This window comes from Battus philenor, unplaced genomic scaffold, assembly GCF_028537555.1.
Source record: "Battus philenor isolate CCGP_79_NKW_IND1 unplaced genomic scaffold, ilBatPhil1.0.hap1 SCAF_1, whole genome shotgun sequence".
Classification (NCBI taxonomy): domain Eukaryota; kingdom Metazoa; phylum Arthropoda; class Insecta; order Lepidoptera; family Papilionidae; genus Battus; species Battus philenor.
In genome coordinates, this window is record NW_027181661.1 from 3,155,591 (window position 1) to 3,172,176 (window position 16,586).

The 16,586-nt window shown below is 33.6% G+C and overlaps 1 protein-coding gene across 1 annotated transcript; it reads left to right on the top strand.

The window, feature by feature from the left end:
* The first annotated feature begins 864 nt into the window (after window positions 1-864).
* Window positions 865-12,878, top strand: LOC137921377 (outer dense fiber protein 2-like). Its single transcript, XM_068764114.1, has 10 exons — window positions 865-942; window positions 1,661-1,774; window positions 1,931-2,005; window positions 3,323-3,469; window positions 4,768-4,899; window positions 5,804-5,914; window positions 6,932-7,084; window positions 8,245-8,384; window positions 9,232-9,481; window positions 12,711-12,878. Exons 1-10 carry the CDS (start codon window positions 865-867, stop codon window positions 12,876-12,878), a joined length of 1,368 nt encoding a protein of 455 aa, XP_068620215.1.
* Window positions 12,879-16,586: the final 3,708 nt, after the last annotated feature.

A 16,586-nucleotide genomic window follows, 5' to 3' on the forward strand; every position in this document is an offset into this window, starting at 1 on the left:
TTTCAGAGATTTCTATGACTCCCAATTTTTATATACCTTTTTCTTTTTCTTACTGTGGCAAAAGCTTACGCTCCGAATACTATATATCATCGACCTACTGCTCCTATGTATGTCTTTTGATCCATTACAGTCTTTTTATTACATACCTATTCAATATATTACAGTATTCGCGTACCATGAATAACAGTATTTATTATATTATAATTGAATTTGTAATTTTCGCGGAGATACTTTTTGATACGTGTTAAAAATATTAGAAATAGTTTTTTCTTGCATAATAAAATCAACAGAGGATAACAATAGAAATTAGTCTATGAAAATATATTAAATTTCCGTGTTTTTATAATTTGTAAACAAGCTTTTTGATAGTACAAATATTACGGTTTGGTTGTAAAATTTCCTACAAATTTCAGCATGTATTTGTTTTTATTTAAAGTACTATTTAATTAACGTAGTAATTTATTTTCAATCATATTTTTTTTTCTATTCCCTTCTCTCAAAATTGTTAGTATTTATTTTCTTTGATTAGTATTAAATTTCTTGAAATTATTATTACTTTTTGTGGGAACAGTTTTATTTATGTAAAATTTTTATAAACACAATACTCTATGGGCTTGACATAGAAAAAAAATCGGCTTATTTATAAAAAATAAAACCTCGTGCTACTGGCCAATGTATTAAAAAAAATTATTAATAAAAATAACTGTCAGTGCTAATAAACTATATTTTTGTGTGTATATATACATATATATCATCATTGCATTTTCATATATTTTTATTATATACATATAGGTATTTGAGGTATATTTACTCTGGTATAAGACTCAATTTTTTTTCGTTACGTAATATCTCTTCACAAGTTTCATGCCTCAGTCAGAGTATTGGCCGTTTGCTAAAGTTAAACCTGATGATGTTCAGTGTGGTGGAGAATCATCTGTACTGGTATGATGGTTATTTATCTATTGCATTCATATATATATTTGAAATCTTTAACGTTTGACATCGATCAATTAAATTTTCCCTGTGGTTGGTGATACACGAGTTTTTGGGTTAAATTGTTAATTTTTTGGTGTCGATAAGTGTTTCCTTAATTGCTATATACATCTTCGTTTTTTTCTTAAGTGGTGCTCGTTGAGATAGAAGAAGATCCTTAAAAGTATTTAGCATTACGATCATAATTCGGGAGCATTAAGTCGTTTGTTATTTTGGGTACAACTCGAACATTGTGTCTTAATATATTACGTGAATCTCTAGGTAGACCAGCGACATAGGGAAGGTCACGGAGAGTCACCGAATGCGAGCAGCACAAGATCGGTAATCATAGCGAGCTTTGGGGGAGGCCGATGTCTTGTAGTGGGCGACACGATGATTATGATGCCATAGCTAATAATTTCAGGTTTTGTAACATGAAGCGATAAGTTTTAACAGGTCAAAGAGCATCGTTTTCAAGCATTGCGATCTTTAGACGAGATGTTTCGGAGCATCCCGAACGCTGACAACATTAAAAGAGTTCATTATATAGATATTTTGAAATTTTGTTTACTTGATCATTAGAGTGCTGTCAGTCATCATATGCTTGATGATGTAACGGACATGGTACAATAAAGGAAAGATTCTATCATTTTTTCGTTGGTTTTTCATATTGATTATGTGATTATAGCAAAAACAGCTGGGTGCTATGGAAGGAGAGGTGAAAGAGATTCAAATGGAATTAGCTGCAATTAAAAGAGATCGATTGGACCTACACAATCGAAAACGTCCGACGATTTATGCGGTAAATGTATTGTTTTTCAAAATCTCCGTCTTTACCTTTGGTTTTTTATTAAATCTTTCTATGTATATACATATTGTTTTTCAAACATTATATATATATATATATATATATATATATATATATATTTATAAATAACTTTTGCAATGTTGTCCTCAGGAATCAGAACATGTTATTGAAGACACGGTATATATTAATAAGATCCAGGAAGATGATTTCGGCAAATATCCAGAGGTAATATCTCTATGACCCGCTATTAAATATCCATAGGGGCCGTTCATTGATATATGCATTAGTTTTGATTTTCAGATATTTATTATTTACTTTAAATTTTGTTATTAAAATCTTTGTATGAATATCCGTTAGTTTAAAGGGTCGTCTAGTTTTAGTACCGTTATATTTCAAGGGGGTTTCGTGGAACTGTAGTGTTGTACGACGTATGTAGAATCGGTTGAGGTTAGGAAAGTACAGGTGAAGTATGAACGGTTCTCATTTGTCTTTAAATTTAAATTAAGAACAATTACGTAGCTCGAAATTGCTTGACCAAAGTGGCGGAGGGCGAAGCACAGCTTGTGCAACCGATATCCGTTAAGATCGAAAGTTTCTCAAGTGGCAACTACGTGTCGGCAGATGCAGCGTGCGCAGGCCCTTTTTTTATCTTTTCGCCCCATATTTAACGAGGCTCAGGATCTTTTTATTCTGTTAAATAATTTTTGACGTTTCTATTTTTAATATCTTTCTCTCCTTAGAATCCTCATTATTTTTATCAATTGTCATCTATTTTTCATCACAATATCTTTACCTTTTGGCTTCCTTGTCTCCTTATACCACACCATCTTCCTTCCTTCTCTTCCGCTCCTAGAATACAGTAAATTACGTTTTTGTATCACAGTACAGTTTTATCGATTGTAGTTTTCCTTCTTTTTATCTATCTTATCTGTTCAGTTTATATACTTTTTCATTGGTTATTATTTTTCATTAGTTTCTAATTCTTTAATATACGCTTACCTTCTAAAATACAAATTCTTATATTTTATAATTTGTTTCATATTTATTTATGACTTTTTAAATTACTTTACTGCTGTACTTCTGGAACGAAAGACAACGGGCCTGTACCAGTTAGTTGGACGACATATTATATATATCATACGTGTTTCACCCCTCCACGGGGCATGTTCAGGAGTTATGTTATACCGATTAGTACCAAACACAGAGTGACGCGTGTTGAGTGATTTAACGGTGGTAGCTGTGTAATTCGCATTCTTTCGTATTGTTTGCCGCATGCGCATTTATCAGCGGGCTGGTGGGCGGTGCACTTTGTTGCACGACTAACACTGCATGTGCGGAAGTGGCTAAATATTGGTCCTTTTCTTACTTAGGATGGACTTTCTTTCCTACTTCTATACTTTGATTCCATTAAAGATAAATTTAACGTCTCAGAAAGTCGCAGGATGCGGGCGGCGCAAGATCGATCATCGTGGCGACCTTTGGGGAAAGCCTATGCCTTGTTTGTTATGATGATGATGAAGTTTAGAATATCTTTTATAACAGATATCTAAATTACGAGAAGAACTTGCGAGGGCGAAGAACGTTGCCGACGAAGAGAGATCCCAGAGACAAAAATACGAGACAAAACTCAAAGATTTAGAATTAAAACTGAACAATATCTGTACCACTGCACTGGCATCAGAGAAAAAGGTTTGTTGGTTTATTATTTGTAATATTCCGTACATTTAAGTTTTGTTTCATAAAACCTCTTTATACAAAATAAATTGAAATAGAATCAGAAAAAAATACACGATGCTTGTTATAGATGTAAAAGCTTTAAAGGGTGAATATATAGCTCATTTGTCGAAAGGAAATGTTTCTATTGGAATGCGACAGGCGAATAACTCCTAGCGGTGCAAATTATGCAAGGATACAGTAAATATGATACAGTAAAAATATAGTATAGTCTGCAGAGAGATAGTAAAAGTTAATTCATTTTAAAATGTAGTAAACCAAATTTGGAAACGATTTATCTTTTTAAGTTATCTTTGTTATTATTTCTGAAACAGTTGATTTTCGGATACGGTGTATCATAATGGTTACATACATTATACATTCATCGCGTTTAAATCTTATACGAGCAGTAATAGGTCAGCGGCAGTGGAGTGTCTATCATCTGTCTATCATAATAGATTTGTTATTTTAAATTCAATATCTTTATTATTAAAAACTAGTTACTATGCAGGTATAGACTTTGCGTAAGTAATGACAGTCTTTTCTAACAGGTTTCATTTTGATGAGACATTTGATGGTGCGACCATATTTAGTCGTTTCAAGTACTCTCAAATAGAAAAGTGTTAAAAGACATTTGTTTTGTGAAAAGTATTCTCAGCGTAATAAAATTTATATGTATTAATAATTTATCATTCTCTTTGACTGTGGGTTTTCAGGTGCAGATTTTTAAGTAATGTAATATTTATTTACGTAGTTTGGCAAATCAAAGTTATCCTATATCTCGTTAATCTATTACACGTGTATGTTAATTGTTTATTTGTTAAAGATATAATAACAGTACATATTAATAGTAGCAAATGTATACCAAGTGCTCTTTAAATGAACGTCAAGCTGAAATCGAGGGTAGGAAGTGGCTTACCCTTAAAAAAAATTAAAATGTACATTTTTTTGAACCCAATCGTATGTAAAAATGAGTTTAATGTAAAAATAGTTAGTGTACCATTTTAATATGAATTTTCGTTAGTCCTTTATAAAAACGTTATTCACGGTAAAGAAAAAGTAAAAAAAAAAAATATTGAAAATAACGATATTTTTTAATTTTAATATATAAAATTTCACAGGGTGGGACATTTAAAGACGATGGCAGTTTTTTTTAATTAAATTTAAATTCCCGTGAAAATTCGGTGTAAATTGCTGTATTGTGATGTTATTATGGAGAATAATAACACGTTAATCAAAGAGGTGCAATTGCAATTGTATTGCATTTAACGCAGGAGTCTCGGAAAGCGGTCGACGAAGAAATATTACGCCTCAAAACGCAAATTAGAGACACGAAGGAAGAGCTCGAGGAAATGCGAATAACAGTCAACGAGAAAACGGAACAGTTACAAGATTACCGGTTGAAGGTACCTTCATTTATTTATTAACTTCAGCCGTAGAATGGCCACTGTTTTTTTTTAAATACTCGTACTACTTGCTTTGGGGCAGAGACGTTACAATGCGAGTGTAAATACTTTTTTTTTATTTTAATCCTTGTCCTTGTTCCGAGCAAATCCTTAGAAATACATGACGACATATAACGTCGTCCATGAAGGAGGCGACGCTTTTCTCTTCCAATTTCTTGTCCATCTCAACCTCGAGATCAAGGCACCTCTAAACACAAGATAGCTGGTAATGTGCACCATAGTCTGGTCTACTTCCGGGTCACAGATGCACGAGGGATTCAACTTGAGCTTAATAATAAAATAATACAGGTTAAAAGTGACGTTTATCTAAGTTCTTCACCGTTCACCTTGTGAGTGGACATAGTATCACGGAACGGCAATCAATCAAGCACAATACCATCAGGCCTCAGCGGTTGACTGTTCTGCTCGCTATGTAATCCGCATTGGTCCACTGCTACTTCAATTTGCCAATCCGCGGGACTATTTTCGTTAGTTTTATTCGTCTACGGATCTTCTTATTCCTGATTCGATACCAGGGGTAAGTACCTCTCCATGGCTCATGAAGTGACTTTGAGCTTACCAATGAGGATTGGTTAAATACACATTAGATTTTCTATAAGGCTTTGACGAAACGAGCGTATTTTTTGGTAGAGCACTTAGATCTATATCTAGATAAGCGTGAGGACACATTTGATATTCCATCCTGATTGGGAGGCCGCTGAGTTCATAGATTACGACGGATGCTCTTTAAAGTAATTGAAATGTTTTTGAAATGGCTAATTAAATGGAAAATATTTGTGTATGACTATATAACTCTTAAACAGAGGATGCACTATAAGTAGATCAAGTCTTTGCCGTTTTTCAGTATCTCCAAGCGCAACAGCAAGTGGAGGAGTTAAAAAGACAACTGGACTTGTACGAATATGACAATAAGCAAGTCTCTGATCAAATACAAATCGAAATACAAAAGATGAAGGTACCATTAGGTTTCCGTAATGCAGTTGTATTAGCAATAAATATTTGGGAGGTAGATATTTGTTTGAGATACATATACATATTAGCGGCCAGAGATATTACGAGTCGTCGAACGATAGATATCGAGAAGTTCATACTCTAATACTTTCATACCTAGACTTCGAGTTTTCTTAATGGACGCCCACTGCAGGGCATGGGCATCAGCCAAACAACATCGCATGACCGATCGTGCACTGCTTGCGTCCAGCGACTTTCCGTGACCTTTACTATGTTTCTAATGGATTCAGGCGTTACTTTGCGGAAGTCCACCCTAAGTAAGAAAAGTACCAATACATAGCTACTTCTGCCATGCAGCAGCAGTCATGCAATAAAGTCGGGGCATCTTCAGGAGTAATGAACTAATCGGTGTACGATTAGTTCATTATTCTTAGTGGCTCGGTGTTTGACACTTCGTGGACGGGTGAAACACTGAGTGATTTAACGGTGGTAGTTGTGTAATTCGCATTGTTTGCCGCATGCGCATTTATCAGCGGGCTGGCGGGTGGTGCACTTTATTGCACGACTGCTACTGCATGGCGGAAGTAGCTATGTACTGGTACTTTTCTTACTTAACTATGTTGTCTGTCCATCTGGAGGGAGTTTACCCACGCCGCTTCTACGGGATCTTGGTCGCCACTCGAGAATCTTTCTCGACTTCGAGTTCCAATGTACAATTTAAAAACATGAAAATACTTCAACGACGAATTCGGCCGACGATCACGCTCTTATTAGCTACTATAGCTCCCAGGGCAACCACAGCGGAACAAGTGATTCTAAGAATCTCCGGCTACCATTATCAACGATGATCGGCCTAAGCGAATAACTGTCTTAATTGTGTTTTAATTCGTGAAGTGAATTAGTAAAATGCCAATATGTCATAAATTTTTAATTTAATCGTCGAACAATGTGGGAAAAAGTAGGTCAGATGAAATAACGAATCATCTATAATAACATTTTTGAATTTCGAAATGTTTTCCAGATGCAATTCCAAGAGAAATTACAAGAGCTTGCTCCCTTGCCCGATCTGTTAAAAGGTTCTCAGATCCAACTGGAGGAGGCCAAGCAGATGCAAAGGCTTGCGGAGGAAAGCTCACAGCAACTGTCTAACGAATTACATAGAGTGAAAGAGAAGGTAAGACAGATATGGATAGAGTTACACAGGCATACAGAAAAAGCTAAAGAAGTAATTTTTTTATAATAACTTAGAGTAGCATGTGTTTTTGTTGTCGTTAGTCATGAATAGATTTTTGTTTAAATACGCCTAATTTTTAAGCCTAATCTAAGAGGTATTGTCTTCTAGTGTCCCCTGTAGTTTTCATTGGTAGCATGTTCAAAGGATTTGCCTTTTAAAAGGGGGTGGAGACGAGTTATTATCTTTTCATAATCAAAAATTTTACCGTTTAAAAGACCTAACCTTCTCAATAGACAGGCAGATAAGATAAAATACGTTTATATAACATCGGAACTTTTAAAAAAAAACTATTATTGACCGACAACCTCTGCTTCGTAAGGTGTTATAGTTGAAAAGAAGCAGAAAGAAACTCCACAACAACACATCTTTCAATAAAGTTTACACTTTACCATATGTAGCTTAAATGAAATCAAAATAATCAGGCGTTATCAGTGCCAAGTATTCTTATCATTTAAATATTCGTTTACTGAAATATATTTTTTTTTCGTTAATTTATTTTTAATTTTGTTCAAAGATTCAATTATTACTAACTTTTTGCAGACGAAACTTTAATATAGCGTGTTTCTCACGGTACCATGCAAATATATTATGGACGTCACCTATTTTTACGAATTTATTATGATTATTGTAAATGCAAATATTGTGAGATCACTGTACGAATATTCACATCTTAAAACCAAGCATAGCGAGTTTAAAGATGGCTTGAGCCTATGAGGTTGCAATTATGTAACGTTTTGTCGTACACTTCTGATTTTACTACTTTTTCTACCAAACCTGATTTTGTTTTTCGCCTGACTGTTGTGTTTCGCGAGGCTATTCCTTAAATGACCTGATGTTCAGCCTTAGTCAAAATCCTTTTATTTAATTATATTATTATGGAGTATATAAATAAAAAGGGCGTTGGATTTTTTTTAATAGGAAAGGGCGCGGTTGTCTGTAGAACCTTCGAAACTTTACAGGTAATTGTAAGAAAAATTAACCTTATATTATACAGTTATAGATATAATTTTTATAAAAATGTACCAAGAGTCCGCAATCCCAGACGGACTAGTGATTAGTAGTGTAAATGTTTATGTTTAAAGTATTCCTTGTTATTTCAGTTAGTGTTAGCTGTCAACAATTATAATCAAGAAAAGGCTGAAAATTCGAAATTTTTTGAAGAAAACGCAGCGTTGCGTACGTCACTCGACGAGAAGCAAAGAGAAGTTTGTGAACTTTCGCGTTATCTTGACGATTTAAAGTGAGTTATTTATCTTTATTGATCTAGTTTAAAAGTGAAATGTGAATGTATTGTTTATTCAATAGAAGAAGTTAAAGCTTCTATTTACAATTACCTATATAAAGGCATCATTCTGACGATATTACATTAATTTATTTTATCTGTTGGAAAACAAAAAATAGATACTTAGAACATTTACTTTTATAAGTAAAAGTTGTTTATCATCAAGTTATTAAATAAATTAATAAATAAGTAGCTCCAAAACACGTTATAAATTTTATTATTGTGTGGTGTTTCGTATTGACAATAATGATATCCATTATTTAGTTTTTTTTTACAAAATACAATGAGACACTCACGTAAATTAAAGTTATACGCGAATGTTTGTATAAAAAAAATTAGAATCGGGATTAGATGAAATGCTATCCATAATTTTCTTTGAAAAAGAGAGACGACTTTTTTGTTGGTGGATAACACAAGAAACCACTCGGGCTTATAATTATTCAATTAGATTTTATATTGAATGAAATAAAACCGCGTAATGAAGGTTATTGGAATGAAAAGGACAAGCAATATGTTTGCAGTCGCTCTAAGAGTTGGAGTATATACTATCAAGTTCAATAGATTATTTAAGAAGTAAGACAAGCTTGTGTTTAATGTTGATTTTAGTTATTTCCTTATATTTATTAATAAAACAAATATTTACATTCATACTGGTTCTTGATCGACACTCGAGAATTCTGTCGCCCCAACGACCATTGGGCGTACCAGCGACTTGCGCTGCCATTGTCATTTCAACATCTATTTTCATGATATAAATTTACAGTAGACTGTTAGGATATATTGTAATTTATTAAACCAATTCCAGATGCCAAGTTTTACGGCTTGAAGAGAAATTGTTACAAGAGGGAAACAGATGCGAAGAAAAATCGGTTGAATGTACGAAACTTCAAAAGGAGCTTGAAGAGCTTAAAGCTGAAAACAGTCGTGCTATAACGCGATGCAAGGAACGTTCAGAGTCGATGCGGAGATATATGCAAACTCAAATATCAGAATTGGAGCGACAACTTGTACAGAGTAGAGCACAGTCCAGAGCCTGTCAGAAGGAACGTGACGAGGTTTGTGTTTGCTCTCTATTGCGGTATAGTTTATTAATATTTTTTAATGATCTTATTATCATTTCACACTCGCAGATGTTAAAGATCGTCTATTTTACTATTTTAATAGCGGTTGCTAGATGTTACACGGCGGGATATCTTTACGAGATCGAATCTGAGCAAAGGAGATGCGTAGACGAACGAAAGTAACCGCTTTGGTTCAGCGGATTAGCAAGTTGAAGTGCTAGGTCAAATAGCATGCGAGCATTAAGGTTGTAGAATGAAGACCACGGCTCGGCATGTGAAGTGTTGGAGTATCACATAAAAGGTGTACCGATATGCTAGATGTAGGCGCAACTTACTGCACCTATTACTTATTAGTGCCACTCTGTGTTTGGCACTAATCGGTGTAACATAACTCCTAAAGATACCCCGTGGAGGGGTAAAACAAGTGTTGAGTAATTTGGCGGTGGCGGTTGTGTGTTTCGCATTGTTTGCCGCATACGCATTTATCAGCGGGCTGGCGGGCAGTGCATTTTATTGCACGACTACAGCTTCATGTGCGGAAGTGGCTAAATATTGGTCCTTTTCTTACTTGAAATGATGATGAAAGTCAAGTTGTGGCTAAGCTGAGCGCTACCTATGAGACTCTATTTTCTCAACGCGAATACACTGTGCATCAAGGATTCTCGAAGTGGTCGATATCGACCTTTTGGGGTGAAAATTGTTTTTATTAACCTTAATTTTTAACGACATTTATTGGTGTTGGAGATCGTTAAGATATCGATATCGTCCTTTTAATTAACACAAGTTCTTTTTTAAACTTTTAAGATATATGTACGGTATAAGATTATTGTACCGTACCAAACTGTTTTAAATCAATAGTATTTTAGTGGGAAGTAGTATAGGTGTTCATTGTATTTTTTTTAATTCAAATATTGGGTAGTGTTCATAAGTCCGTATAGAAATTTATGACAAGTTTATACACTCGGTCAACTGCAGTCTTCAAATTGCTGTATATTTGTAATAAAACAAAAAAAAAACTAGAAAAGATATAGTAATGTAATTCGGCTATGGAAGTCTGAGGTATCATTTTATTTTATATGCTAGTTGTTTACCTTTAAATGCTACTATTGCTCATAATTTTGGAAGTGAATACTAGTGATTAGTGAATGGTATCACGGTTGCTATGTAGCTACACCTTCCGTATCAATGGAGATTGGTACGTAGTTATTAAGTTTTATTCTCACCATTTGTGAGTGTAACTGTACAATATAGTTGAAGTCTTCACAAGAATTCCTAGAATGGAATTCCTGAAACAACATTTAAATATGGCTAGTAAACAATTCACTGTCGTCTTGAAAATTTAATTAAATAAGAAAATAAGAAGTATGTAGGTTTGAATCGAGCCATCTGGAGTTTGAATAAAGTCAAGTATCATGTCAATATCATCATCACTATAGTCACTGGACTTCCACTGCTAGACGTAAGGTTTCGCGATAGATTTCTAAAGTAGCAGGTTGGAAGCACCTGTCTACCTGTGCCTATCTCCTAGGTAGGTGGACTGTCTACCCTGCGCCTACCTGGGTTTCCACTCAACCTTAAAGTCTCGGCCATCTATTTTGTGCGCTGGGCTATGTCGGTTATTTTTGTTCGTTTACGGATCACCTCATTTTTAAATCCATATTCTAGAGAAATATATAATATTCTAACAATATAATAATCTGATTATACATTGGCTTCCAAAGTGTAAAAGTGTATATGAAAAATTTTCAGCGTAAAATCGGTAGGTTGGCGTGAAAAAATTAATTGGGGATAGCGTCCATCAACTTTCTATTGAAAGCTCTCTTCTCTATCCCATCGGCCAGATTGGAGAGTGTGAATTGGGTCGGCTCGATTAGTTAACGTGATTGCTAAAAAAAAAGAGTTTAGTAAGAAAAAATGCGCCTGATTTTAGCGAATAGCAATTCATATTGATCGATTATAAGCTATTATTTTTTAAGAGTGTTTTAATGATAGGATAGATCGGTTATATTCGTGTCTTTCAGAGATAGATAGGTATATATGATATTAAAAATTAATTAAATGACAAATTGATTTTTATAGATACTTAGAGAGCTTAAAATTTTTTAAAAAGATTTGATATTATTAGTTAATTAAATCGGAAGAGTATATTTTTATTTATTATTAACAGCGGTTTATCGTCTTTTTATGTAACGGTGAATGAAAAACTTACCGTAACAGTCAAAAGCAAGAAGGGACAAGCAAAGTAGCGTAAAAAATTGCCAAAATTTACTAAGAAATGTGACGACGACGTTCACATTTCTCTACAGACTTTAAATTTGAATTTTATTAAGACGAGACGTTTAGATATGTATACTTGGGTAAATCTATGACGGCACTGTTCATAAAACAAGCAATTAAACTTTACTTTGACTTTATAAAGTGATTTAGCTCCATAACTATCACAGTTAGACTGTAAAGAATCCTAAAAGCTATTTTTAAAAGTCCAGTACATTTATAAAGCATCAATTTATGCGGAAATTAGAGAAATACAAATTGTATCTAAAGAAATAATAATTATCACACAGCTAATAATGTCCAATTGATATTTTATTAATATTGAATTAGGAATAATTACATCTGCCCATGACCTTCCTTTGTCGGTAATGACCTTTATAAAACACTGAGAATATAAATTATTCGGAAATATTGTTGCTTTTCTATATAATAATAAATACTATTAGATTCTCAATGGAATTTGATTTTTATTCTTTTTATAGTTGTAAATGCGATGCGTATTATTAAATAAATGATCTTATATTTAATCATAAAAGTGTTTCAGAATTAACTTGTTAATTTAATAATTTCTCGTTGATTTTACTGTATTTTTTTACCTAATACGTTGTTGATATTAAATATTTTAAAAGTGGCCAGACAAAAAACGCATACCGAAACTTGTAACACCCATTATTTTCACAAATTAGCGGCAACTATATAAATACTTTTGAGTATGAACTTTTTGGTTGTATGATTTTTTTAATTTCCTTGTGATCTGATGACTTCTTGTACCAATGAGAAAAGACATGTAAATATTGATGTAATATGACAGTAAATGTAGAGTTTTTTTTTGATGTTAATATTGTGTATTTTAAATAGATATTTAAAAAAACTTCCCATTCAATATAAACTTACTTTTGAGACAACATGGTGTAAATACCCGCGGATTTAAGCCTTTTTTCTATTTTAGATTCGTCAGCGAATGCAGATGCAAATAAACAATCTGCAAGAGAGTTTCGAACTGGTTGAGATTCGGCTGCGCTCACTTCAAGCACAAGTTGCTTCACTGAAACAGAGCTACTCCGTCATCCTGGCCGACGAAGAAGAAGGCAGTGATTTCAACAAGATTACCACATGATTGAAAAATACATAAATTTGTAAACATTTATTTGCAATAAAGAATAAATTATTGTACGTCTATATTGGTTGTTTTTTTTTCGTATAGGACATCCCTTAGAATATGGGTGAGCAATCTTGTTACTCAACGGGCCAATTTAAATTTTGAAATTTTTTGGCGGACCGGAAATGAAGTGATACTTATAAATAATCTACAAAACTATATAAATAAAAATGTATTAAAAAAAGTGAAATTTTCTGATACATATTCAACACGAAAAAAATTGCGCAGACGCGTCCACTTTCGTATTACATGTTAGAACAAGTCGCTGTGAGAGTAACTAGTCAAAAATAAATTGTTTTGGTTTTGTATGTACTACCATTTTATTCTAAAAAAATATAGCAATTTGTCAACTTGGTCGGTCGCATAAACATGTTAAAAGGGCCACAAGCGATTGCGATCATCAAAATGGTCGTTGAAGTGGCGGTCGCTGGTATTGGTGTCACTGGATGCAGGCACACCGTTCATTGTGGTCATCTTTACGGAGGGCTTTGCAGTAGGAATCTATCGGCTGATAATATTATAATGTATGAGTGTAAAAATTTGTTTCATTTATAAATACGTACCTACACAGACAGATGAACAACAAACTACACTACATTAAACACAAGCTTACCTTACTTAATGTAATTGACGAACTTGATTGCATATACTCTAACACAAATCAACTCCAAACATATACTTGACCTCTTCGCTTATTCATTTTATCTTTATTATATGTTAATTGCAGGGATATCCCTGACTTAGAAGTTTGTTGTTGCGGAATAGTAAATAACTTTCATTGAAAATTAGTGTAACAGATTGTTTTACCAATGATATAATACGATATGGAAACGTGGTCTCTCAAAGCCACTTAGACTTGGACTGTTCAGGATTTCTATGCAGGATCGAACCAAAAATGAAATCAGTAGATGAATGAAAGTGGGCAGGCCACATAGCCCGCAGAACGGATTACTGCTAGGTTCTTAATTATCAGCAGTGGAGACAGCACACACCGGCAAGCGTAGTGTAGAACCAAGGTGGACAAACGAAATCGATAAGGTTCGGACCTAATGGAAATATATGGGAGAGACATATGTCCAGTAGTAGACGCCTTGTGGTTGAAATGATAATGATAATTCAAAAACAATATTTATCTAGCATATTAAAGTGCAATATAGCCTTTGTATAACTTCATAGTATTAAAATATTGTCTAAAATATGTAGCGCCTTATATATTGAATTAGCAATTGTTACTATTTGTAACTTTTATGATTAAAATAATTTAAGTAATAATGGCATCATGACATATAGATGGGTATTTCAATATCGGAAAATTAGATGGGGAAATTGTGACTCCATTTTATTTATAATTGACTATTTTAACACTTATGTAAGTAGGAAATTTTAATATTAGATTACGGGATTAAGGATCAATTATTACAGTTAAAAAATATATTAATCGAGAAATATTTTCGATTATTTGATCTGTTGTCTTTTGTATGTCATTACAATTACCATTATTGTTGGATAAATGTCTTTCGATATCGGACACGATACTAAATCGTTATAAGTTGTAAAACTAATTAAATAATCACATGTCTTGATAAACATACATAGAGTTTAAAGAGATCTCCAAGAAGTGAACAATTCTCTTGCAATTATTTCTGATATTTACATTTTATTTATAAGCCAGTTATTTTCATACATTGTTCAAATGCGAATTGGTTTCTCCTTATATGTCGCTAAACTCAAAACTCGAGAACAGTTTGATCAATTCAGCCATTTTGTTTTAAAGCTTTCGCTAAGTCATGACGAAAGTTCTTATGGAGGGAAAACATGAGAAAATGGACAATTAATTAGTTAAAACAATACGTTTCATTTCCGATGTAAACCACAAAATAAATAAAAATTGTATCTGTACCGAGCTGTCAAACACTATCATCAATAAAATACGAAAAAAGGCGTGCAAGGAAATCGTAGTTTGTACGACAAAATATAATTATTTTTGTGTTCAATCACTCAGAAATGTCTCTAAACCCTATAATTTCATAGTATTAGTAGTATTCGGCGAGCTCTGAAACATCTTTTCGACCAAAATACTGTAATTTCTAAAGACGAAGGTCTTTTACTAGTGTATGTTGCCAGTGATGATCTACAGACCAGGGACATAGTGGCTTATATGCATTGGACCTTACGCAAGATGGCGCAAGGATACACATTATATTTATTACAAAAAAGTGCACATAAAATCGCTAAACTGAATCCGTGCTTTCTTGGCGAAAAGTAGGCGCTCTTAAAAATCATTATTACTAGAACAAAGATACCTATATGTAGTATATTAATTTGAAGTTATTTAATACGATTTTTTATTTATTTACAATAATAAATACTTTGTTACAAAAAAGGAGGATGTAGTTTCAATGAAGAGACAGAGGCTATGCAATGGCGAGGCTTCGCTGCGAGATCGAAACAGAAATGTGGAGATGCGATAAAGAATCAAGGTCATCGACCTAGCTAGAATAATTGTTCGTCAGAATTAACAGTGAGAAGGGCACATTGTTCGTGCAACTGATGGTTGTTGAGGCCGAAAGATTTACGAGTGGCGACCACGAGACGGTGGACGCGGATCGGGTCCCCCATTATGTGGACCGACCACCTAATTAATTTCGTGGGAAGTCGCTAGATGCGAGAAGCGCAACAGCGGTTTTCGTAGTGATATTTGGTATAGGCCTATGACTAGCAGTAACCGTCTATTTTATTTTAAAGAAAAAGAATCAATCGTTGTTTCCTAAGACAAAAATCAATAAAAAGAAGTTAACACGAAGTAATATATTTAATCCTTGATCCAGTTTAAAAAAAATATATTAGCGGTCTTTTTTAAAGACGTTTGAAACGCTCTTATCTATCTATATAATATTATGGTAGTAATATAAACAAATGGTTTTAAGCAGTCTCTGTGTTTATCGATATATATATTCAGAGTAACTGATTGAGATTTAATACAAAGATTGATACGAATGAATTAAACGCGCGATTTTGATGCTAATACCTTGGTAATAAGGATAATTACAGATTGTTGGTACAGCTTGCGCGATGTTGCGTGATATAGTAAGATATTACGTGTGGGTACGTAATGAGAGGCAGGCGGACTGTTGTGACCCGGCTTTGTCTAACTCGCTCGCCCTTGCTCGTGTTGAGGCCATGCCTCTCTAGCTACGTTTAATTTCAAACACGACCTTTTTTCCCACGTACACTTTGATTTTTCGAACGTTTCATTCAATACAATTTAAACGAATTTGTTGCCTTTTTTAGTGACAATATTTTGGTTATAAACAGATTAGGTTGTTAATATAGTTTCTACGCGTGTTTTTAAAATCGATTAGCCTGTAACCGAATTGGAATTGCATAATCGAGGCAATTAAAATAACATTATTGGAACAAACATCTTACTTTACTTAATGTTGCGTAATTTATAAACTAGACTTCATGACTCTAATAAAAAATTTCATTCTTATAGAGTTTAAAGATGAATTTTTGCGGCAATAAATTTCGTTACAAATAGGTTTATTTAGAGTATTTTTAGATGGCATTTATAGCTTCACGGGATTTGAGGATGTTAAACCTAAATCCCTTTAGAGTAGCTAAGGTCAAAGGCTCCGACAGGAACTTCGGTTCATGATTTATTTT